Source organism: Pipistrellus hanaki (genome assembly GCF_964339955.1).
Source record: "Pipistrellus hanaki genome assembly, chromosome: 18".
Lineage (NCBI taxonomy): Eukaryota > Metazoa > Chordata > Mammalia > Chiroptera > Vespertilionidae > Pipistrellus > Pipistrellus hanaki.
The window spans coordinates 37,301,866-37,324,499 of record NC_140520.1 but is presented as its reverse complement, the minus strand read 5'-3'; the positions used below and the strand labels follow the sequence as shown (position 1 = coordinate 37,324,499).

At 58.8% G+C, this 22,634-nt stretch overlaps 1 protein-coding gene and 1 pseudogene across 2 annotated transcripts in view; one reads left to right on the top strand and one right to left on the bottom strand.

Annotated features, from left to right (window-relative positions):
* The window catches only part of CD247 (CD247 molecule), a 66,672-nt gene extending 47,043 nt beyond the window's left edge, over positions 1-19,629 (bottom strand). The window contains exon 1 of the mRNA XM_084867195.1: positions 19,417-19,629. Within this exon, the coding sequence (XP_084723321.1) occupies positions 19,417-19,474 (58 nt within the window). The 5' untranslated portion in view covers positions 19,475-19,629. The remainder of the gene's footprint in view (positions 1-19,416) is intronic.
* On the top strand, positions 1,380-17,455 carry LOC311613014 (small ribosomal subunit protein uS17-like; annotated as a pseudogene). The gene is made up of 3 exons: positions 1,380-1,834; positions 13,859-13,986; positions 17,247-17,455. The product of its transcript is annotated as a small ribosomal subunit protein uS17-like (transcript).
* Positions 19,630-22,634: the final 3,005 nt, after the last annotated feature.

Below are 22,634 nucleotides of genomic sequence, written 5' to 3'. Positions count from 1 at the left end.
GCACCTCCTGGGAGGAGAACAGCGCCCGCTGTCCTGTCACCATCATAAACCCCGGGAGGAAGGCTCTGAGGACCCTGCTCAGCCTTGATAACCGTGGCTACCGACGTCCTCAGCTCTGTCCTCGGAGAGCGGAAGGCCCGGTCCTGAGGAGCTGGGCCTGGGTTTAGGAAGCTCCTCGAGGAGGAGGATGTGCAAAGCTTGGGCCACACGGGCGCCAGAGCTCGGACCCAAGAGCAGGGGCAGGACAGGGAGGGGAGACCAGCCATGCTCCTGGTGGGCATACGCCCGGGGTGCCCACAGTCACCCACCACACGCATGGCATGTCAGCACGGGAAGCCGTCACAGCGCCCGAGGGCAGGCCGTGGGGCTCACACACGCGCTCTGCAGGCACGAGGACCGGCGCAGGGACATGTGTCACCGGGGAAGGACCTCGCTGCACCCCCAGTGGAAGCGCAGCCTCAGCTCACAGCTTCACACCCGGGGGGGCCTTGCCAACACAGCGGTGCGTCTCGGCGGCAACATTTTAAAAGTAATTTTCCTCTTCTCTCTGCCTTTTTATGTTCCGAGTTTTCCACAAGAGTGTGTTCTGACCTTGTAACCATTAAGTGTGAGAAGCAGCATCTCTTGGGGGGGGGGGGGGTAATTTCCGGCTATGAGCCATCCTCGCTCATTTCCCACTTCGTTTAGTGCCCGCCAACAGGGAGCCCTTCCTGGGGGTGAATTACGGCTTTTAGGGGCGGCGTTAGATAAAAAAGGCCCAGGATTGTGGAGGCTGCCGGCATTTGGTAGGAAGCAGTCCTGGTCTCTGATGCCTGTTATCCCCGGACTCAGAGCTAAAATAGGACAGACGAGGGCACCGGCTGGCCCAGCAGAGCCCAGGCTGAGCGCCGGGCCTGGGGTGCAGATTGGACCCACCCACCCTCCGCTGAGAGCCCACCCACGGCCTGCATGCCCCGACAGCGTCTTCCGGCTCAGCCCCTAGCCTCAGGCTTGTGCCACCTCCTTTCTCAGAACCAGTGGAACAGGGCACCGGGACCAAAGGGGCCACCTAGGTCCTTTACCCAGCACAGACCTGTGAGCCGGGAACTCCTCCCACATCTCCTGGCCGAACAGTCCCCTGGGGCCTGGCCCTTCTTCTTGGTGCCTGGTACACCCTGCCACAGGCGGCGATGGTAATACAGATGGGCAAAGGGTGCCAATGCAGATGGGCAAAGGGTGCCAATGCAGATGGGCAAAGGGTGCCAATGCAGATGGGCAATGGGTGCCAATGCAGATGGGCAATGGGTGCCAATGCAGATGGGCAATGGGTGCCAATGCAGATGGGCAATGGGTCCCAAAACATATGGGCAGCTTTTCTTTTTTTTTCAAGCGGCCGAGAAGATGGCAGACATTCAGATGGAGGGAGCCTACCAAAAGCAGCCCACCATCTTCCAGAGCAAGAAGAGGGTCCTGCTGGGAGAAACCGGCCACAAGAAGCTACCTCAGCACTAAACATCGGCCTGGGACTCAAGGCGCCCAAGGAGGCCATGAGGGCACCTGCATTGACAAGAAGTGCCCCTTGACTGGTAATGTCTCCATCTGAGGTCCGGCGTGGTGACCAAGATGAAGATGCAGAGGACCATGGTCATCCGCCGAGACTGCCTTCACTACATCCGGAAGTACACCCGCTTGGAGAAGAGCCACAAGAACACGTCAGTGCGCCTGTCCCCCTCCACAGAGATGTCCAGATCGGCGACATTGTCACCGTGGGTGAGTGCCGGCCCCTGAGCAAGACTGTGCGCTTCAACGTGCTCAAGGTCACCAAGCCCGCCAGCACCGAGAAGCAGTTCCAGAAGTTCCAACCAATAAAGTTATTTTCTCAGTCACAAAAAAAAAAAAAAACAAAAAAAAAAAAACAACATATGGGCAATGGGTACCAATTCAGATGCACAATGGGTGCCAATTCAGATGGGCTATGGGTGCCAATTCAGACAGGTGATGGGTGCCAGTATAGATCGGTGATGAGTGCCAATACACACAGGCGCTGGGTGCCCAGAGCTTAGCCTCGGCTGTCCTGGGCTGTGCCAGCTCTCTGCCACCCCTCCTGTCCTTCAGCCTCTCCGCGGCCCACACCCAGGTCAGGTTTCCGTGCCGCTCAGGTCCAGCGCTGCCTTCCTACCCCCGGGCTGGCTCCTATTTCACCGCCTGTGGCTCAGTGACATGGGTAGTTTTTCACTCCCCGGATCAGCTCTGCTGCTAAAAGCAACGACGCCTTGGCTTTTCCTACACAAGCCTTCTGTTCTGGAAGGCTCGGTCCCTCGTGAGTCAGAGGAGCAGGGACGTTGGGGAAAGGTCAGGTGGAGAGGCCCTCGAGGGGGTGGGAGAGGAGCATGTGCGTCAGGATGATCAGAAGTCCCTGCAGCCCGGCCGCAGGGCCTGGCTACGCCATTCCTCACTCGTAGCCACAGAGCAGATGGCTCAGGGCTACGTGCTCAGCCCTTCGGCCCTTCGTGCACATTATCCTTCGTCCTCCAGCTCTCCGAGGCAGGCAGGGCCCTTCATTTTACCTAGGAGAGGAGATTTCAGGGCGGCCTCGTCGCCTGCCCCAGGTGATATAGCAAGGAAGTGATAAAGCCAGAATTCCACGTTAGGTCTGGTCCCCCGTATGTCTACGCTCCCTCCGTCTCCTGCTGAGACTGGCCTGCCTCAATGCCCCCATCAAGACAGGAATTTCGTGGAAGACAGAGGAGGCACGTGGCAGAACCGTGGACACCCGCTGTCGAGTGGCTGCCTCCGTGGCTCAGGGCTGCTCCCCTTGGCGAGAGCCATTCCCAAAGCCAGGCTCAGGGCAGCCCTGAGGCCACCGTTTCAAATGATGCTCAGGGACGTGGTTAGCAATGGGTCAGCTGTGTGCTGGCCAGCTCCATGCCCACTGTGTCCATGGACTGGATAGTCCAGCATGGCCTCATCCATTGCTCATCAATGGACCACAAAAACCCTGACTTCAGTCCCCTGCTCTCAACCCAGGCAGCCCTTCTCCCCTCGGATGCCAGTGGTCACAACTCAGACGCAGCTAACGGGCGGAGGTCAGGGAAGCTGCTCAGCGTCCCACGAAGCACAGGACAGCCCGGCGACGAAGGGCCATCCAGCCCGTGTCCCAGTGCAGAGGTCAGAGCACCCTGCTCCACGCACGCCCTGAGAGGGATGCGACACGACTGGAGACTAACGAGACGCCAGGGGCGGCCATTGTTCCCTGGCAGCTGTCACTGGGGTGGGGCCAGACCGGAGCTGGCTGCAACCAGAGCTGCCCACATGCTGTTGGGCCCGGCCCTGGGCGATGTGTGTGTTTTTCCAGTGTGCCTTGTCTGAGAGTGGCCATGGAGTTCAGCCTTTCTTCGGGTTAAAGTCAGGAATGGAAACTTTAACCTCTAGGTGGAAACCAAACAGAAAATGAAAAGGCGTGTGTAATACTGGGAGCGTGTGTGCACATTTTAGCTGAGTGTGTTCTTTTCTCTGAGGCTTCTCCCCCACGGCCCGGCACCCCTCCGGGCCTGGACTGGCCTGGAGAGGAACACTGACCTGTGGGCGTCACCTTCTCCCCAGTAACGGGGCTGCCCCTACACATCCCAGGGGCTGTGATTCTCAGGAAGTGACTGACATAAGAACACCGGGCAAGACTACAGAGGGCGGTCTGACCGCTCCCCCGACGGTGGTCACACGCACACAGTGCTTCTCCCCGTGGGGCCCGTCTTAGACGGTCCCACATCCCCTCGGCCTCTGCGTGCTTCTCCAGGCGACGCTGTCTCCCAGCTGCAGGGAGAACACTCCGTCTGGGAAGTGGAATGCAGATCCACATGACGCACTCCTGGCCCAAAGGGTGTGACTGCGTCCGGGACGATGCCTCCCGTTATGATGATTAAGCAGACGATGATGGTGACATAGCTTTTCTCTAACAGGGGGTAAGGTCATGACGGACACCACCCGAGCTTTCTTGCCACTGAGCCCAACTTATGGCTCCTTAGTGCTCATCTGTTTTTGTCTTTCTTTCTCTTTTTCTTTCTTTCTTTCTTTTTTTTTTCAGAGAGGAAGGGAGATGTAAAGAGAGATCGAAATATCAATGACGAGAGAGAATTATTGATCAGCTTCCTTCTGCACCCCCTATATTGGGGGTCAAGCCTGCTACCCGGGCAGGTGCCCTTGACCGGAATCCAACCTGGGACCCTTCAGTCCGCAGCCCAATGCTCTATCCACTGAGCCAAACCGGCAAGGGCTGTTTTTGTCTTTCTTTAACTAACAGGATGCTGGATTTTTACTTTCAAGTCAACACAATGTCAAGGGTGATTTAAAAAAAGCTTAAAAAAGAAAAGGCCCATCTCAGGCCACCCCGAGGCCTGAGTTGGGAGTGAACGAGGGGCCTGTCCACCTCCGTGTGCGGTGAACTCACTCCTCTACTGACCGGGACGCCCGCAGCCTGACACACGGTTTCTCGTAAGCACCACCGCTTGCTGTAAAGGCTTGTTATGGAAGCAGCCATCTGAGGACGCATGACAACGTGTTGATGTGCTGAGTCCCTGAGAACAGAAACTTCTATGACTAAACTCTCCACGAACAGAGCAGAGCAGAGCGCAGTCACAACGCTCCTGCCTGGGCGGCCAGCTCGCCCCGGGTTTTCCATTTCCCTGACGTGGAGGGGGAGACCCTGGACGGGGCTCCCCGCAGGCCTGTCATGTTTGTTGTAGGCTCAGACCTGTGCTCTCTGCTCCCGGGGCCTGCAGAGGGCACGCCGGTGTCCCCGGGGCTGTGGGCGGACACGGGCAGAGGTGGGCAGACACGGCGATGGGAACTCCGGCATCCCGAGCATCTGACCCTAGTGCTCTTCCCCAGGGCGGGCGAAGGGTGGCCTGGGCCCTCGTCTGGGCAGCCTGCTTTGTCAGTAAAGTTTTATTGGAACCTCGCCATGCTCACTGGTTTCATGTTTCATAGCAGTTTTTGAGCTAAGTGTGCAGAGATGGGCAGTTGCCAATGAGATCTTGTGGCCGGTAAAGACCAAGCTGTTGATGAGCTGTCCTCTGGAGGAAAGGCCAGCTGACAGCTGTCACCCTGGTGTCCTGGGAGGAGCCCAGCGGTGAGTCCGAGGCACAGAGAGAGTGCTGAAGCAGCATCCTGGCCTCGAGCATCCCCATAGGGAGGTCAGCATCCATAGGAAAGCGGGTGTGACTGCCTGAGCAGTGAGTTAATAATACAAGATGTGGGTCCAGCCAGCACAGCTCAGCGGTTAAGCATTGACCTATGAACCAGGGGGTCACAGTTCAATTTCTGATCAGGGCACAGGCCTGGGTGGTGCTCTCAATCCCCAGTGGGAGGCAGCATGCAGGAGGCAGCTGATCAATGATTCTCTTTCATCATTGGTGTTCGTATCTCTCTCTCCCTCTCCCTTCCTCTCTGAAATCAGTAGAACATCCTATCTATTACAATAAAGACAAGATATGCAAATGTACGATAACTCTGTGACAAAGATGGCGGCGCCCTCAGCCAATAAGGAGGGAATATGCAAATTGACGCCATAAGGCGAGAGGCGGACAGGCAGTCCTGGCAGGAACAAAGGCTGTGCCAGCAGCCAGGGGAAGGAAGGCCTACTCTCGCACGAATTTTCATGTATCGGCCTCTGGTATTTAAATAATAACAATCCCGGAGGTGGGTGGCGTAGGGAGTCAGGGGTCAGTGACGCACACACAGTGACCCCAGGAGCTGTGCGGACCAGGCACCGACCATGAGGCCCAGCCCATCCCTCCTCGTGCATCTCAGGAGGAGGTGGTCCCCAGGAGACAGATGAGGAGCCCAGATTGCTCCGTCTGCCCAGGGGCATGGCTAACATGCTGCAGGCGGCGTCTGAGCCCAGGGCACGGGACTCCAGAGCCCGAGCTCTCACCCTTAGCTGAGCGGCGGTGACCTGCTCAGGGCTCACTGAGGGGGGCATTGCAGGCTGGGCAGCCACTCAGGCAGCGAAGCAGAGGCGGGCTGAGCAATGCCAAGGCTGAGGGAGAGCTGGGAAACAGTCCTCCCGGCGCATCCTGGGCCGCCGGCCCTGGGAGGGGACAGGACAGGCCCTCCCGGGACCAGCCACTCCCAGAGCCGCACAGGGGCCAGTCACCACGCACCCGCACCAGCGGTGCCAACCAGAGAGCCGGCTGCCGGGCACAGTGATCCTGGGCTGTCCGACTGCACCAGCCACAGAGACCGGACCCAGCCCCTCTCCCTGCAGCCGTTTGCTGGGGGCTCAGCACAGCGACTCTGGGTCAGACCCGGCAGCACCAGTGACCAGTGACAGGTCCTGAGGCAAATCTCCTGTTGCTCAGAGCTTAGGTTTTCCACCAAAAACGGAGTCCTGATGCCGACCTCCCTGGGTTGGCATAAGACTGAATGAGCTCTGGGATGGGACCATGTGGGGAACACCGGGTGGTCTTCTCCCCAAAAGAACTATTTTCTAGCAGCAGGACAAACGCAGGGTGCCTGTGGTCACCACGATGGCCCCTCCCATGGCGACGGCCCCTCCCACGGCGACGGCCCCTCCCACGGCGATGGCCCCTCCCACGGCACAGCTCACCTACCGGAGCAAAGGGACCTGGGAATTACATCCTTTTCAGGGAAATCCTCTTAATTCAGCTCCCTGTCCCTTCCTGTCTCCTGGTCCTCTCTCCCTCTCTCCCTCTCTCCCTCTCTCTCTCTCTCTCTCTCTCTCTCTCTCTCTCTCTCTCTCTCTCTGACACACACACACACACACACACACACACACACACACACTTGCACCTGCAAAGAACATCAAGGTCACCCCTAGTCCTGGCTTGCACACCTGTTTTGTAAACAAGCAGGTCCCACTGGGATTAAACTTATTCTGAACTCAGACGCACTCACAGGGTTTTTCTCTGTGAGACCAGGCTGGCCCTCGGGTCTCAGAGGCTCACCGGCTCCAGGGCCGCGGCTCCCCCAGGAGAACATGCTCGGAGCGCTCAGCCCAGAGCCGCCTGGGAGCACCCTCCTCGGCTGGCCCCCCGCAGCTGTGACCTGGAAACGCGACCTTGTTCTTCCTCACCAGCCACCAGCCCGGGAGGCTGCGGAGGAGGAGGAGGAGGAGGAGGAGGAGGAGGAGGAGGAGGAGGAGGAGCAGGGGCCCCAGCTGCCGCTTCCCCTCCCCCACCGGCCCTCTGCCCTGCCTTACAGGTCTCCTGGGCCCATGGAGCAGGGGAAGGGGGAGTGGGGGTGGAGCCGGCAGGGGCACAGTCTAAGCCCAGAACCCGCTCTGCTGCTCGAATCACCGCTCAGATTCATTTCGAGATCGCGGAATGTGCTGGCGGCGTTTCTCTAAAGGGCAACCCTGGTGTTCCCGAGCTGGGAGGCCCCTCTGCTGATACACTTATTCCATCCTCAGCAGCAGGAGGGGACGGGCACTCAGGCCGGGCACAGGGCAGGGAGGGGACAGGGCACCCAGGCCGGGCACCAGGGCAGGGAGGGGACAGGGCTCCCAGGCCGGGCACCCGGGCAGGAGGGGACAGGGCAGGGAGGGGAAAGGACACCAGGGCAGGGAGGGGACAGAGCAGGGAGGGGACAGGGCACCCGGGCCGGGCACTGTGATCAGCTGGGCTCTGGGGAGCAATGTCCCCGTGGCTGGAAGTGTGCTCCCTCTGTGAGGCCAAGTGCATTCATTTATTGCTCTCGTCTCTTCCCTTTTGTCTCTGAGCCATGTCCTGGGGACCAGCACTGAGCAAACCAAACAGACAGCCACTGGCTGTGGAAGCCACATTGCAGATGGCGTCGGAAAAGGTGGAGACCTGTGATCTTAGACACAATTACAACGTTGACTCAAAGCTCGGTTCCTGCGAGAAACCTTTCTGGGTCCGGGGCGCCTGCACCTGGGTCTGTGCCCGCGGGCCGGCAGTGAGAGAGCCTGGGCTCTGCCGGCCCGGACTCTGCGCCAGGGCGGCCCGGCAGCTGGCCGGGAAGCGCCGGGAGGGGTGGGGTGGCATGGTGTCCCGGACAAACGGGGGTCTGGAGCCCAGGACCTGCGCAGGCGCCTGCCCTGGGTCAGGGTTTGATCCCACAACGGGTCCTCAGGGTGAGCCCCACCCAGGCTGCGCATGTCCTTGTGTGAGGGGCGAGCCTGGACACAGAGACAGATGCACGGGGGGAGGCCGTGTGAAGAGGAGGTGCAGATTGGGGTGATGTTTCTACCAATCAAGGGGTGCCAGAAACTTCCCGCAGCCTCTACCCACCTACCCCAGGGGCCTCCACCTGCCCCCAGCGGCCTCCACCTGCCCCCAGGGGCCTCCACCTGCCCCCAGGGGCCTCCACCTGCCCCAGCGGCCTCCACCTGCCCCCAGGGGCCTCCACCTGCCCCCAGGGGCCTCCACCTGCCCCCAGGGGCCTCCACCTGCCCCCAGGGGCCTCCACCTGCCCCCAGGGGCCTCCACCTGCCCCAGCGGCCTCCACCTGCCCCCAGGGGCCTCCACCTGCCCCCAGGGGCCTCCACCTGCCCCAGCGGCCTCCACCTGCCCCCAGGGGCCTCCACCTGCCCCAGCGGCCTCCACCTGCCCCAGGGGCCTCCACCTGCCCCCAGCGGCCTCCACCTGCCCCCAGCGGCCCCCACCTGCCCCCAGCAGCTGGGGAGAGGTCTGGGGCGCACTGTCCCGCAGAAGGAACCAAACCTGCTGGCCCCTGACTTTGGACGTCCAGCCTCCAGAGTTGGAGCAAACAATGACCTGCTTACGAGCCTCCCGGGCAGGGTCACTGGTCACAGCTGCCCAGGAAACCGGGACAGTGGGTGTGAGGGGTGCAGGGAAATGGGGATCCATCAAGGGCCTCACCAGCCATTTCCCCGGAGCTTCCTCACGCTGGCAAAGCCCAGGGAACGGGCCAGCGTCTGCAGCTCCACCAAGGGGCAGCGGCCGGGAGGCACAGAGCTGCTCCGGGTCCTGCCCTGGCGTCCAGCCTGGCGTCCAGCCTGCAGGTGCCCGGGGCAGAGCCGGCGGCAGGGCCAGAGACGGGCCCCGGGGACAGAGGGGGCTGTCCTCCCCGGCGGCAGGGAGGTCTGGCTGCAGAGTTTAACACCTGGGCCATTTGAAAAGGATCCATGTCATTGACCCCTTTGTTTGGGGGACACTCCTGCCCTAAAGGAACCTCCAATCCTGGGCCCGTCCTGATTGCGTGGGGACAGGAGGAGAACAGGAGCCCAGCTCAAAAGGCACACGGCCGGGAAGCCCCCGCCCACAGCCGCCGGCCGTCACCGGGCTCGAGGCACGTGGCTGCTAGGCCTCTGCGCACAGAGCCCCCGCCCAGGTCCCCGCTTTGCATTAACTCCCACCTCTCCTCACCTTTTCCCACGATGCACCATCACCCGCCAGCCTAGAGCTGCTCCCTTTGACCCGCTCAGTACAGTTCTCCACGGAGGCTCTTTCTCAAACTGTATTCTGCAGGCCACTTAGTAGGTATTTTCTTTTATTTTTTTATTTTGGGGGGGGGTGGGGGAGAACACAAAACACAAGTGCCAAATGGGATAGAACCTAACTGCCAGCACTGCCCTGAGACGGTGCTGAGAAGCCCTGCAGCGAGACAACAAACAAGACCTCCCTGAGTCAGAGTTCCAATGGTCCGCCCTCGTTCTGGGGTGAGCAATCCGTCCGCAGAGCAGCGGGGGCCAGGGCCTTTGTCACCCGCGGCAGGAGCCAGTCCGGGGGGAGCGGCCTCCTTCACCAGGGAAGGGGGGCCCTGTGAGCGGCTGGCCCCGGGGCAGGGCAGGCCAGGCCCGGAGGAGGAGAGGGCTGAGGTGGAGGTGCCCTGGGCTCTCCATCCAGGAACCCTCCCCCGAGGGTGAGGAGTGAGATTCCAGGGATGGGGGGCTCCCGGAGCCCTGGTTTCCCTGAGGTGAGGCATCCTGCTCCCTCCGCCAGACCTGCCCTCTGCACACGGCACACACGCCTCCCCCCTCCCCAGGGTTGTGGCCAGCGCCAGGCTCTGATCCCCACCAGCAGTGTGGTTCGGGGCCCGGCTCCAGGGTCAAAGCCCAGCTCTGGTTCCTGGCAGCGGGTACCCTGGGCCTGGTCCCGGCACAGCGCCTGCCACGTCAGAGCTGGCTCAGAGCACACGACAAGGGTGCGGCCACACTCCGAATTGTACTCCCGTCTCTGCCAACGCTGCTGACCATGACCTGTGTTGTCCAAACACACGCTCTGCACTAACGGGAAATCCCTGGATTTTTTCTCCCTGATGTCAGTCTTCCCTCCCCAGCTAGATGACAGGTGTCTGTCACTGTTGGAAGCGAGTTTGGGTCAGCGAGTCCCTGTTCTGTGGTCACCGTGGATGTCTCTCTGACCTGAGACAATCTCACCAGACCCGCCAGAGATGCCGCTGAGGTATCTGTTCCTCCCGATCACGGAGGAGAGGCCGGGGGAGCAGGGACCCCAGGCAGAGCCGCATCACAAAAGAAAACCCTTCGAAGCCCCAGGGGTCCCCTCGGGGGTCACTGCCAGTGCCCCACCCACAGGACACCCTGGGCAGGTCTCTCTTTCAGAACATTCACCGTCCTGCTGGTTCCAGGAAAACTCAGTAACTGGGAATTCACACTCAGAAAACCGCTGGGTGAGGATGCTTGCAAAGCTTGGGAAATGTTAACAGCCCCACGTGATCAGAGAAAATCCCCTAGAGCCGTGGTTGGCAAACTCATTAGTCAGCAGAGCCAAATATCAACAGCACAACGATGGAAATTTCTTTTGAGAGCCAAATTGTTTAAACTTCAACTTCTTCAAAATAGGCTCGCCCAGGCCGTGGTATTTTGTGGAAGAGCCACCCTCAAGGGGCCAAAGAGCCGCCTGTGGCTCTCGAGCCGCAGTTTGCCGACCACGGCCCTAGAGGCTCCGTCTGTTATTCTTGTCACTGGAGGTGAGATTCACGGGCAGCGTCCCAGCCCCCACCAGCCTAACGGAGGTGACCACAGCCACCTGTGCTGGCAGATGTAAACGGCGCACACACATGGAGCCCGTGTTAACTCTGTGTCGTGCTGTTCGGAATCTGCATCGCTGGACGGCTCATTCCCTGGGCCTTGTCCCCCCGCTGAGAGGAAGGAAGGGCAGTGACGGGACAGAGGCCAGGACACAGGGTCAGCGTGGACGGAGAAAGACCTGGGGCTGAAGGATCAGCTCCAGGAGAGAACACACAGCTCTGAGCACCAGAGGCCCCTCCCGTCCTCTCCCACCCCTCTCCCCCCCTCCTATCCCCCTCCCATCCCCCTCCCATCCCCTGACGAGGGCGCTGCCCCCGTGGGAGGACCTGGAGCCCCTGTGGAGCCAGGACATGGCCGCGGGCCCTCTCTGCGTACTGGGTGCCCCCGCCCTGCGTCCTTCCGCCCCAGGCCCCATGGTCTTCCTCCATCACCTCAATCTAACCTCCAAGTGGCAGTCATCTCACAATCAGGGAGGTTAGATTTCTTTTTTTCTCTTTCTTCTTTTGCTTTTTTTTTTTTTAAAACTGAAGTCACTCCAGGCTTGAAAGCTGCTAGACAATGTTCAAACCCCAATTTAAAGATGTCTGAGGAGCCGCCGCCTCTCCCCCTCTCCTCCTCTGGCCTTTCTGTGCTCGTCAAAGGGCTGGTGGGAATTTGCTGGCCTGAGACTGAACCGGGGATCAGACCGGCTTTTGTCCCAGGCCCCGTGCTTACAGCCCAAGCTAGAAACCAGCAGATGTGTTCGTTTTTTTCCAAACCAACCAAATCAAGACATTGCCGTAAAAATCAAACGCTGCTCTCCAAGCCGGAACTGCGGACGGGATGGTCAGCCGCGCTTTGTCTGCCCCGGGCAGGGGGCGCGGCCGCGGCTCTAAGGGATGCCATGGGCCAGGTCAGCCGAGACGGCCGGGTGAGCGGCGGCGGGCACAATGACTGGACTTCCCGAGCTGCTCTTTTGAAGCCTCTGCACTTAATGGGAAGAAAGAGAATAATCCTCTTTGCCAGCCTTTTGTGGCTCCCTCTCCATTGTTCCCGCGGAAACCCAAAGAAACAGCAAGATTAATTTTGTCCGGGCGGCATTTGTGTAGTTTATACAGGCCCGGGCTTTGAAGCGTGGATGGTTACGTGGGAGAAAAGGCAAAAAATGCCTCTCTAATCCGAGGACAGAAATCAAAGGGGCCGAGCCGGAGGCTCTCCAGCCTCACGCAGACCGGCCCGGGCGCTGTCCCGGCAGGCGCTCCTTTGTGCCTGAGCTCGGCGCCGGCTCAGAAGTGCTGAGAGCCAGGCCGGACCGTAAAGTAAGGTGACCAGACGTCCCGCTTTTGGCGGGACCATCCCGATTTTTAACAGTTTGTCCCGAGTCCCCCGATGTTTTAAAAAAGTCCCAATTTTTGGAAAGATTTGTCCCGCATCCCACATCCCTCGGCGTTTTAAAAAGTCCCGATTTTAATCAGGGCTTTTTTAAAATGCCGAGGGACGTGGGACAAATTGTTAAAAATCAGGACTGTCCCGCCAAAAGTGGGACGTCTGGTCACCTTACCGAAAAGAGGCAAGCCTCTCGGCCAATGGAGACGTTTCCAGAAAACCCAGGAACGTGGCCCCCAGGCCGGGGAGGCTGTCCTGGCTCCGGGCCTGGTCACGTGCCGTCCACGGCCTGGTCCACGGCGGGCGGCCAGCCTTCGGGAGAGCCGCGTGCTTGACGGGCACACCGCAGGGGCCCGGTTCACTCGCCGGTGAGGCGAGCAGCTGACCAAACGCTGTGAACGATCAGCTGTTCGAGATAATTCTGGGTCTGGCAATGCCGGCTCTCAATGGCCAAAGCTGGTCACCAGGAGCCACGCTGCTGGACTGCTGATATTCTGGTCACCCCCCAGGATGGCCGCTGTCGGGGGCCTGGGCGGGGTGGGGAGGTGGGGAGATTTTGTGCTGAGCCAGGTGTGTGCTGCCTCCACCATGAGAAAGCCTGGCCACGGGGAACTATTTGCATCGGGTGTTTAGCCCCAACCCTGAGGACAACAACTTTCCGCCTCCTTTGGTCACCTTAGCTCCAGAACCAAGGCCAACTGTGGGCCTGGGAGACCCCCACGCCTCTGGCCTGAGTGTGAGGGGCAGGCAGGTCCCCCCAGGGGGCCGTGGGCACAGAGCCGGGTCCCTGGCAGAGGGACCTGGGAGAAGAAAGACCCACAGAGGGAGGGACGGCGGCTCGCTGGGATGTGGGGGAGCACCCAGGGGGCAGGCCCCCCAGCCTGAGACGCGTGTCTGTGGCCTCCCGACTGCTCTGGCCCTGAGACTAGAGTCTGGACAGAGGCTTTCCCGTCTCCCTTCTGCACAGACCCTGAGACGTGCTCAGGGACAGTGCGGCCCCCGTGCACCTGCCCCACTGCCAGCTCTGAGCTGACGCCCCCTCTGCCTCCTCCCAGCCCGCCGCTGCCCCAGCCTCTGACACAGCCCCTCGCCGGTGCACACGAGGCAGGACGGATTGCAGGCCCGAGCCCATTCCGCCCCAGAGAAAGCTCCCAAATAGACACAGTTATTAAGAGCAAAATGGGAATGTGAGTTTGACCAGATTTAGGGGAAATGTGAGATCAGAACACTAATAAAATTTGAGAAAAAGCAACTCCATATGAACCACTGAATGTCTCATACTCGCTGAAAACGTATAGCAAATGAGGCTGTTTGCTGTTCAGCATCACAATAATGGCGTCGTACGTCCCCAGCGGAGAGGAGAGTGGTGACGAGTGCTCACAGAGGGAGTGCCTTCAGGCGTCCGCTCGGAGCGCAGCCATCGGCAGATGGCACGGCACGTCGGCCGAGGCGGCTGGACCAGCGGCAAAGAGGACTCAGAGCGGAGACCCCGAACGGGGTGGTGGGGCCGCCTTCTACCCTCAGGCACATGGACAAGCCTCAGCGCCTCATTGTCTTCACTTGTCAGAAGAGAATCCCTGACCTTCCTGCCATTGGCCCCAGGATGGCGACGAGGACCGAGTCTACGGTGCCGGCAGCACTTGGCAAACAGGGTGAGGGTATGAGAGCGGGCCGGCGGGCCTGGGCAGGGACCCTGCCTGTCTTTGTTCAGATGCTTTCTATTCATTTTCCCCCCTTGAGCCTGAAAACTAGCTGCTGAGTAGCACCGAGCACAGCAGGCTAGGGCAGTGGATGGGGCAGGGGGAGGGGGAAGAGGGGTAGTTTGGCTGCTTCAGACACAGCTTGCTTTCTGCCCAAGGCAGGGCTCACCAGCAGAGTCCCTGCGGCCTCAGTGAGCCCGCAGCCGTGCACAGTGTAGGGAGGAAGCCAGTGAAGGTGGGGCTTGGTCCTGTGTCTTCCCCACAGAGGCCCCCGGAGAGTGGGAACAGGGAACGAGGTGGACACCAGGTAGAAGCCCTGCAGGAGGGACTGGGGCTCCGGCTCCGTGGGGCGGGGGATGGGGGGCTGCGTGTCCTTTAAAAGTTTGCAGTTTCCAGACCACGTGCCATCCCCTTTGGTAGCGGAAAGGGTGTCCACCCTCTCGGATGAGACAGCTAAAGCTCCGAGGAAGGTTTCTGTCCACATTCACACTGCAATTTAGTGACAAAGGAAGAAAAAGGAAGCCGGTGAGGACCAGGCTGCCACGGCATTGCACGGGGAAAGCGACCATCTTGCTCTTTTGCAGGTTGGGAAACTGAGGCACGCGGGGTAATGGCCGCTGGGTGTTGAGCACTGTGCATAGGCACAACCAAGAATGCCTGCAGCCCACAGCACTCTCCTGGGCTGCATAGTGGAGCCGCCACCTGACAGAGGAAGCCTGAGGCTCTGGGGGGAGGGGGGCCTGCTCACGGCAGGGACAGGCTGGGGCCAAACCAGGACTCGGACCCCAATCTTCTGGCCCCTGGGCCTCTCTCCCCCCAACCAGGCCTCCTGCTCCAGAGGAGACAGACACCGTGGCTCGGAGATTTAGAAACAAGCTCTGTCCTCAGCGGGGTTGTTGTGCACGGAAGTCTAAGCGCACTGAGGACTGTCCTCTGAATCCCACTCCTCACTGTCAGTCCCGGAGGAATTAGCCCAAGGAAACGCCTCAGAAGAAACGCTAAAAGCTTCCTTACCCCAGTGTTTTTCTGGCAGGGCCAGCCGTAGTGACAAAAATTGGAAACAGCCCAATGTCCACCAAGAAGGAGCGATGGAGCACCGCGAGGCTGGACGAGGGCGGTTTACAAAGGAGCCAAAAGCCACGATGAAGGCCACGCGTGGGAAGGCCATCACTTAAAGAGAAAAGCAAGTGAGGCCATTTTTATAGCAGCAGCTCTACAAGGCATGGGCTCCCTTGTTAAGAATGCTGGAATGGAGCCTGAAGAAGTGAAAGTGAAAAGTTATTGGGCTAGCGCGGTGAGATTATGGATCTTAAAAAGCTTATAATTTCCTCTCATGACGTCTATGGTATTTCTGTTAAAATTCCTCGGGCTGAGACAGGGAAGAAGACGGTAGCTACATGGAGCTTTAGTGACACAGACCAAACTGACGGTGATGCGTGGCTCTCGTGTTGCTTTTCTCTCCAGGTTTTGAGGCAGTTCAGCAATTGGATAAAAATGAAAAATGTGATTTATGCTATAGCCACACACTCTTGTTTTCCTCCTTGGATCCTCTCATTAGCTCCCGAGCTCATCGTTAACAACTTCCACGGCGGTGCCTCTGTACCGGCTGCTTTGCCCTCATGTTAAAGCCAGGCCTGAAAAATGAACGCCTTTCTTCGTTTGGTTGTTCATTTTTGAGATATATTAGTTGAATCGCATGAAATTTTGATTTTTATAGGTCCAGAATAAAGAAATATTGGAAATTTCATCCGATCAAAGGAGAACATATTAACATTAAGGTAGGATTTTACCTTAAACCATCCTTACAATTATTTAGAATCGTTCTATTTACTCAAAGTGCTGTCTCCTCCACCAGTTAATTTCTCTTTAAAAACCACAAACTTTGATATTCCATTCTCTGCAGTGTTTCCCAAAGTGTGGTACGCATACCCCCGGGGGCACGGGAAGAGTTTGATGGGGGTACGCGTTGCACCGGAGTTTGGTGGGGATATGCACTGCACCGGGCTTAGCTGCGCCTAATTCTACGTTCTCATGAGTACGAGGGGTGCTCAGCGTTACGGAAATTATAGAAGGGGGACACATATGTCAAAAGCTTGGGAAACACTGCTCTAGGAGTTAGATCCCAACAGCGCCACGCCAGTACCCCCAAAACAAGCCATTAATTTAATCTAATCACACAGGAACCCCCGATTTCCTTCCTCACCAAGTGTTAACCCCCCCCATAGATGTTCAGGCCCTGACACATGGAGGAGGGGGAGGCATTACTTCCCTCAGGAGCACCACCTGGGGCTTCAGGCGGAAGAGATGGCCGTGGCCGTGGCTGTGGCCGTGGCCATGGCCGTGGCCGTGGCCGTGGCCGTGCAGGGACTTGGTGGCCATTTTGTTTCAACTAACAAGTCAGATGCCCGGCTCGGTCCTTTCTTTACCAAACAGACTGACTGCTTGTCAGACAGACGCATCGCCCGTCACGTAGTGCTGGTAAGAACAGCCATGGCCAACCCGAGGAATGTATCATGAGCTCGCCCTGCTATTCGTACGTGGCCCGCAGTGCGTGGCCGGTGACAGCACCACAGCAGCATCTGAACAAGCTCCCAAGCCCCGGAGCCTTCCCGAGAAACGGGGCGCAACACTGGGACTCTTAAAAGTAAAAGTGAACTCCCAATAAAAATCAAGTCTATTTTTTAAAGACAGAGATGAAACGGATGTGAAAATAAACACACCACTCAGCAGGCGCTTCCCAGGACCGGGGCTGGGGGGATGGCGGCTGCAGGGGGGTCTGGGCCCGGCAGGAAACGGAGCGGCTCACGGGGCGAGCAGAGCCGGGCAACGAAGGCTGAATAAATCCCTGGCGAAAATGCCCAGGGTGAGAACCCTGTCCTGGCATCGCCTACAAGCGCCCCTCAAGTCCAGCTCCCAGCAGCTGAGGCAGGGATCTGCCCCGCAAAATGCTGCCCTTCAACACCAGGCCCGCACCCGCACCGGCACCGGCACCCGCACCCTAACCCACACCGGCACCCTCATCCTCACCCGCACCCGCTGCAAAGTCTGGGTCCCGCCCTGACCCACGGGCCAGGGCCTTGTCTCACACACCGTCCCTAACTGCGCACAGTGAGTCTTTTTCAGGCTTGTTTTCACTTTGGGGGTATCCCCACAGAGTCGGTGTTAAGCAATAGAAGTGGGAAGTCATCCTGAGACCCACAGAGCTCTCCCAGGTTCCTTGTGGGGCCTGGGCCGCTGTGAGCGCGCTCAGAACCGGAGGGAGATGGACAAAGGCCTGGGCTGCTTCACCACACAGCCAGAGCACACCAAATCCCGCCGGGGGTTCCGCTTCCTGCTCCTGGTGCCGAACAAGGAAACAGCCACGGTGATAGTTAGCACCACGTCCACGCTCTGCCTGTCCGTGGTGTATCCGGCACACTAGTCACTCCCCGTGTCACGCTCTGCGAGGAAGGCTCTCCTCACTCCAGAGGGAGCAGACGGAGGCCCAGAGAGGTTAAGTAAGTTGTTTAAGGTTGCACAGACACTGACTGCCTGACTCTGCACCCCACCCAGCTGCTTCCCTGCAAGCTGAGCCGACCCGGAGCCTGGAGGCTGTTTCCTGAGGCTTTTGTCATGGCCGCACGGCCCCCCCAGACAAAGGACAGAGCCGCCCAGACCCCGCCCGGCCTGGGCCAGCGAGGCGGGCAGTCAGGCACTGAGCCGAGCGCCCTGCAGGCCAACGGGTGTGCCTAGCACAGGCAGTGGCTTCAGTCCCCACCAGCCGCAGGCCCGGCGGGGGCGGCCGTGGGGGCTTTCACCAGGGAGCCCTCACCCACAGACCGGTGGCCATTTCTCTGATCCCAATGCCCGGGCGTCCCGAGGAAACGCAGACGGACAGGTCCTCGGGAAGTGATGTTTTCAGGGGCCGGGTGATCACTGAGCAGAAAAGGGACCTGAGGTCGGATTCGGCGAGGAGCCTGCCCTCGGGGTGCGCAGCGGGTGTGGGAGCCTCGGCGTCCCGGTCCCTCCTGCAGGGCCGAGGGTTCCGTGACGCCCTTTGCCAGGAGCCCGCCTGTGTGTCTGTCTGTGTGTCTGTGTGTCTGTCTGTGCGGAGCAGAACTCTCACGTCCCCGGCCGAGTGCACTGAGAGAGGGAGGGGGTCCCTCCGGCTCCCACTTGGCGGGTGTGCAGGGGGCTGTGCCCCATCTTGTCTGCCGGGCGGGGCTTTGTTTTCTGCTCGTGGCGCCCCCAGCGCCCCAGCTTTTCTTGTCCCTTCTAAGCCCCCTGTGCCCCGACCTCCCGGTGGCCGAGAGGCAAGGCCAGCGGTGATGAACCTCCCAGCAGCGCTGGGTCCCCGCCCGCCAGGACGGCGGCTCCAGACACCCCGGGGTGCCCTCACCCGCAGCTCCCTGTGACTCATGCCCACCCAGGCCTTTCTGAGAAGGGCTGCGATCTTACAGAAAACCCGCCATGGCTCAGCCCTCGAAACCCGAGCCGGAAGTGCCAGGGCCTCCCTGCCTCCACCCTGTGCCCCGGGCTGAGCGAGGAGGGGCAGGGCGGCTTCCCTGTCCCCGGTGTAAGCACAGCGTCCCGTTCCTGTGCGATGCCGGCGCCCGGGCCCCGGGAGGGGAGAGCCTAGAGGGGCCTCGCTGCGGGAACGGGGGAGGCAGGGTGTCTGTCCCTCGTGGTGCGGCTGACCGTCACCTCCCGTCCCCGCGTCCTGCCCGCGGGCCTGGCCTTCCGGGGCAGCCGGAGAGCGGCCTGCGGGTGAGCCCGGAGCCTGGCGTGGGTGTGTCACGGGAGCGCCGGCCTCGGGGTGCAGAGCTGAGCCCCAGGAAGGCCAGGCCCTCCTCCCTGAGCCCCAGTCAGTTCCCAGACCATCGAGGCGGCTCATGTGGGCCAGCCCACAGCGTGGCCCTGCCTCCGGCCATGACAAGCCTCTGTTTGGCCAAGGAAGCAGGACAGGGACAGGGACCCAGCCAGCCAGGGGGTCAGCGAAGACCAGAAACTAGAACCACGTCGCAGCATGGAGCCTGGCCTGGCCGGTGCTCCCTGATGCTCCCCGATGCCGCCAGCTGCGGCTCGCCGCGGGGCCTGCGCCCGGGCTCCCGGCGTCCCTCCCCAGCCCATCCCGGCCTGGCCCTCCCGGCCTGGCCCCCAGAGAAGCCCGCGCCCCGGGCAGGCGTGAGTGGAGGCCGTGAAGCTGCTACATCAGCTGGCCCCCTCCTCCCTCTCCCCCGGTCCCCCCCCCCCCCCCCACACACACACACACACTCCGCTGCCCGTTGTTTTCGGAAGGACAGGGTGTGGAGGAGACGCCGGGTCCTCCCAGCCCCTGGGGTCCCCCCACACACACAGCCACAGGCGTTCTCAAAGGCCTGGCCCCCGCGGTGTCAGCCTTACCTGCCCCTGGGAGCTGGGCCTGCAGGATGGCCACGGTCACGAGCGCCGCCCACTTCATGCTGTCCGTCCGTCCGTCCGGGCAGGACGCGCAGACAAAGGGAACGGGAGCCGGCTCCGGGGCGGCCCGCTCAGGAAGTGGAGGACGAGGCCTCTGAGAGGCAGCACCTGCCAGCAGGGAGGCTCACACCCCCTCGCTCACAGGCAGGAAGCTCTGGAGGTTTGAGGGTTTGGGGTGTGTGTCTGCCTGCTGCCTGCCTGCCTGCCTGAGTTCTGCTCTTCCCCTCATGGTGCCATTGTTTCATTTTCCTCCCCCCACACCTCCAATTTTGGTCTCATTTTCATCTAATTCCTACCTTGATTGGTGACGTTGGTCGGATGCATGGAGGAGCACGCCGGCTCCCTAGTGATGGTGGGTGAGGCGATGGCTCTGCTTCAGTCAGGCCGAATGGGGAGACAGACCACCTGCCCGTTCACACCGTCTCTGCTGCCTGCGTGCTATGTGGCTTTGGGTAAGTCACTCAATGTCTCTGGGCTTCGGTGTCCTTATCTATAAAGAACTCTGATGGAGTAGGTCTGAGCTTGCAGTTCTGAACTTGGCCTGAATCTGGAGCTTTCATACATGCTGGTGGGAGTGTAAAATGGCACAGCCGTCTTGGAGAACAGTTTGGCGGGTTCTTAAAAAGTTAAACACATTCTCCCTATGATCCAGCTACCCACTCCTATCTACCCAAAACAAAAAGAAATATATGTCCATATATAGTCACAGCAGCCTTGGCCAGTGTGGCTCAGTGGATAGAGGGTAGGCCTGCGGACTGAAAGGTCCTGGGTTCGATTCTGGTCAAGGGCATATGCCGAGGTTGCAGGCTCGATCCCAAGTAGGAGGTGTACAAGAAGCAGCTGATGAATGATTCTCTCTCATCATTGATGTTTCTATCTCTCTCTTCCTCTCCCTTTCTCTCTAAAATCAATCTATATACACTAAGTGGCCAGATTATGATGATCTCTGAACACATAATAATCTGGCCACTCAGTGTATATCCTATATAATAAAAGGCTAATATGCAAATTGTCCCCTCTACCAGGAGTACAACCAGCAGGCAGGCCAGCCAATGGCCCATGTCCCTTCCCCCTGGCCAGGCTGGCCGGACGCCACCCATGCATGAATTAATGCAATGGGCCAGATTGTTATGTGTTCAGAAATCGTAATAATCTGGCCACTCAGTGTATATAAAAGCCTAAGTGACCATTTGACCGGTAGCTATGATGCACATTGACCACCAGGGGCAGATGCTCAATGCACAGGCATGGAAACATGGAACAGACTGATGAATCTCAGAGGGAAAAGGGGAAGGGGGAGAGCAGGAAGAGATTAACCAAAGACCTTATATGCACCCTAGAGGACCTGTGCACAGATTCGTGCACCGGTGGGATCCCTCAGCCTAACCTGTGGGGATCGGGCCGAATCTGTGAATCAGGCCTCTAGTAAAAATATATTTTTAAAAAAGAGTCACAGCAGCTCAAACTGGTGGTTTCCAGTTTGTAACAGCCCCAAACTGGAAACCACAAAATATTTGTCAGCAGATGGGGATGAACGGTCTATGTGTATACATTTTTGAGAAAACTCAACCTATGGGTTACCAATTGCTATTTGAAGCAAAGGAAAGTAAATCAACTAGTATTCACTGGGTTTTTATTGTTATCTATTTTTAAAATAGTTTTAAAATTGATTTTTAGAGAGAGAGGAAGAGAGAGGGAGAGAGAAACATTGATGTGAGAGAGAAACATCGATTGGCTGCCTCGAGGCATGTGCCCCAACTGGGAACTGAACCAGCAACCCCTTTGGTGCATGGGCTGACGCCCCACCAGCTGAGCCACGTGGGCCGGGCTTTGCGGGTTTTTCGATGCCAAAGTCACCAGTGACCTAAAGCCATGCCACTCTTACCTATCGGACCTGGGCACTCTCACACCTGCTTGTAGGACTAAGTGGTAGAAATTCTCAGGAGCAGTTTGCAACGTGTACCAACTGCTTTTTCCCATGGCTGGGACTCTCTCTGAGGAAATGAACACGGGTGTGGAATACGGTGGATGTATAAAACGTCCTGTCTCTTCAACAGGGAAAAACCGGAAGTGGCTTATATGTGCCCATGCTGGGGCGTGGTGACAGCACTGAGCTGGGCCTGCCATGTCCCTCCATTGGCGGAGCTCCTCTGATCCCCCCGGTCCCTGCGGTTCTGACGGGAATGAGCTGAACCCTGAGCTGCAGGGGAGGACCCGGGACCCGGGCCGCGCCAGGGAGGGCACCCACCCCCAGACACAGTGACCACTCAGGAATGGCGCCCTCCGGGCTGGGAAGGATCCCGCCTCTTCGCTCTAAGATTGCTGACTGCGAGTAAAACCAAACGGGAAGAGGACCAGGGCGGGAAGATGTGAGGTCAGTGAATCAAAGGGCTTTGACCAGAGCGTCTGTCACTAGCACTAGGGGCTAATATAGGCCATTGTTGACCTGATGGCGTATTCTGCAGCCACCAAGCCATCCTTACGGGTTTCAGTATCATAAGCTTATGACTAAGTGAAAGAAGTGAGATACACGATCAGTGATCTTATTATTCAATGTTATATTTAAACATTTCTTGGAAGTAAAGATTGGAAAAAAACAAAACAAAAAAAACACATAAAAATGATAGCAGCCAGAACCAGTTTGGCTCAGTGGATAGAGCGTCGGTCTGCGGACTGAAAGGTCCCAGGTTCTATTCCGGTCAAGGGCATGTACCTTGGTTGTGGGCACATTCCCAGTAGGAGGTGTGCAGGAGGCAGCTGGTCGATGTTTCTCTCTCATCGATGTTTCTAGCTCTCTATCCCTCTCCATTCCTCTCTGTAAAAAGTCAATAAAATATGTATTTTTTAAATGATAGCAGCTATGCTGGCTGGTGAGGTGGTCATGTTCTAAACTTTTAAAGTTTTCCATATTTTTCACATCTCTTACAATAAATACTAAGGGAGAACTAAGAAAAAGGTGACGTTTTGCTGGTTGGTTTATTTGTCCCTTCATTCCTGACAGGACTTAAGTTAGAACTGTCTTCTCAGAGCACCTGGCTCTGAAGTGATGGTTTGGAATTTCCCTAAAGAAATGCGGTTCCTATGCTCAGTGCAAAGCTGAGACAGCGCCCCTCCTCCGCCACTGGGTCTCCGTCTGGGTATCGCGGAGGGAAGCGTGACAG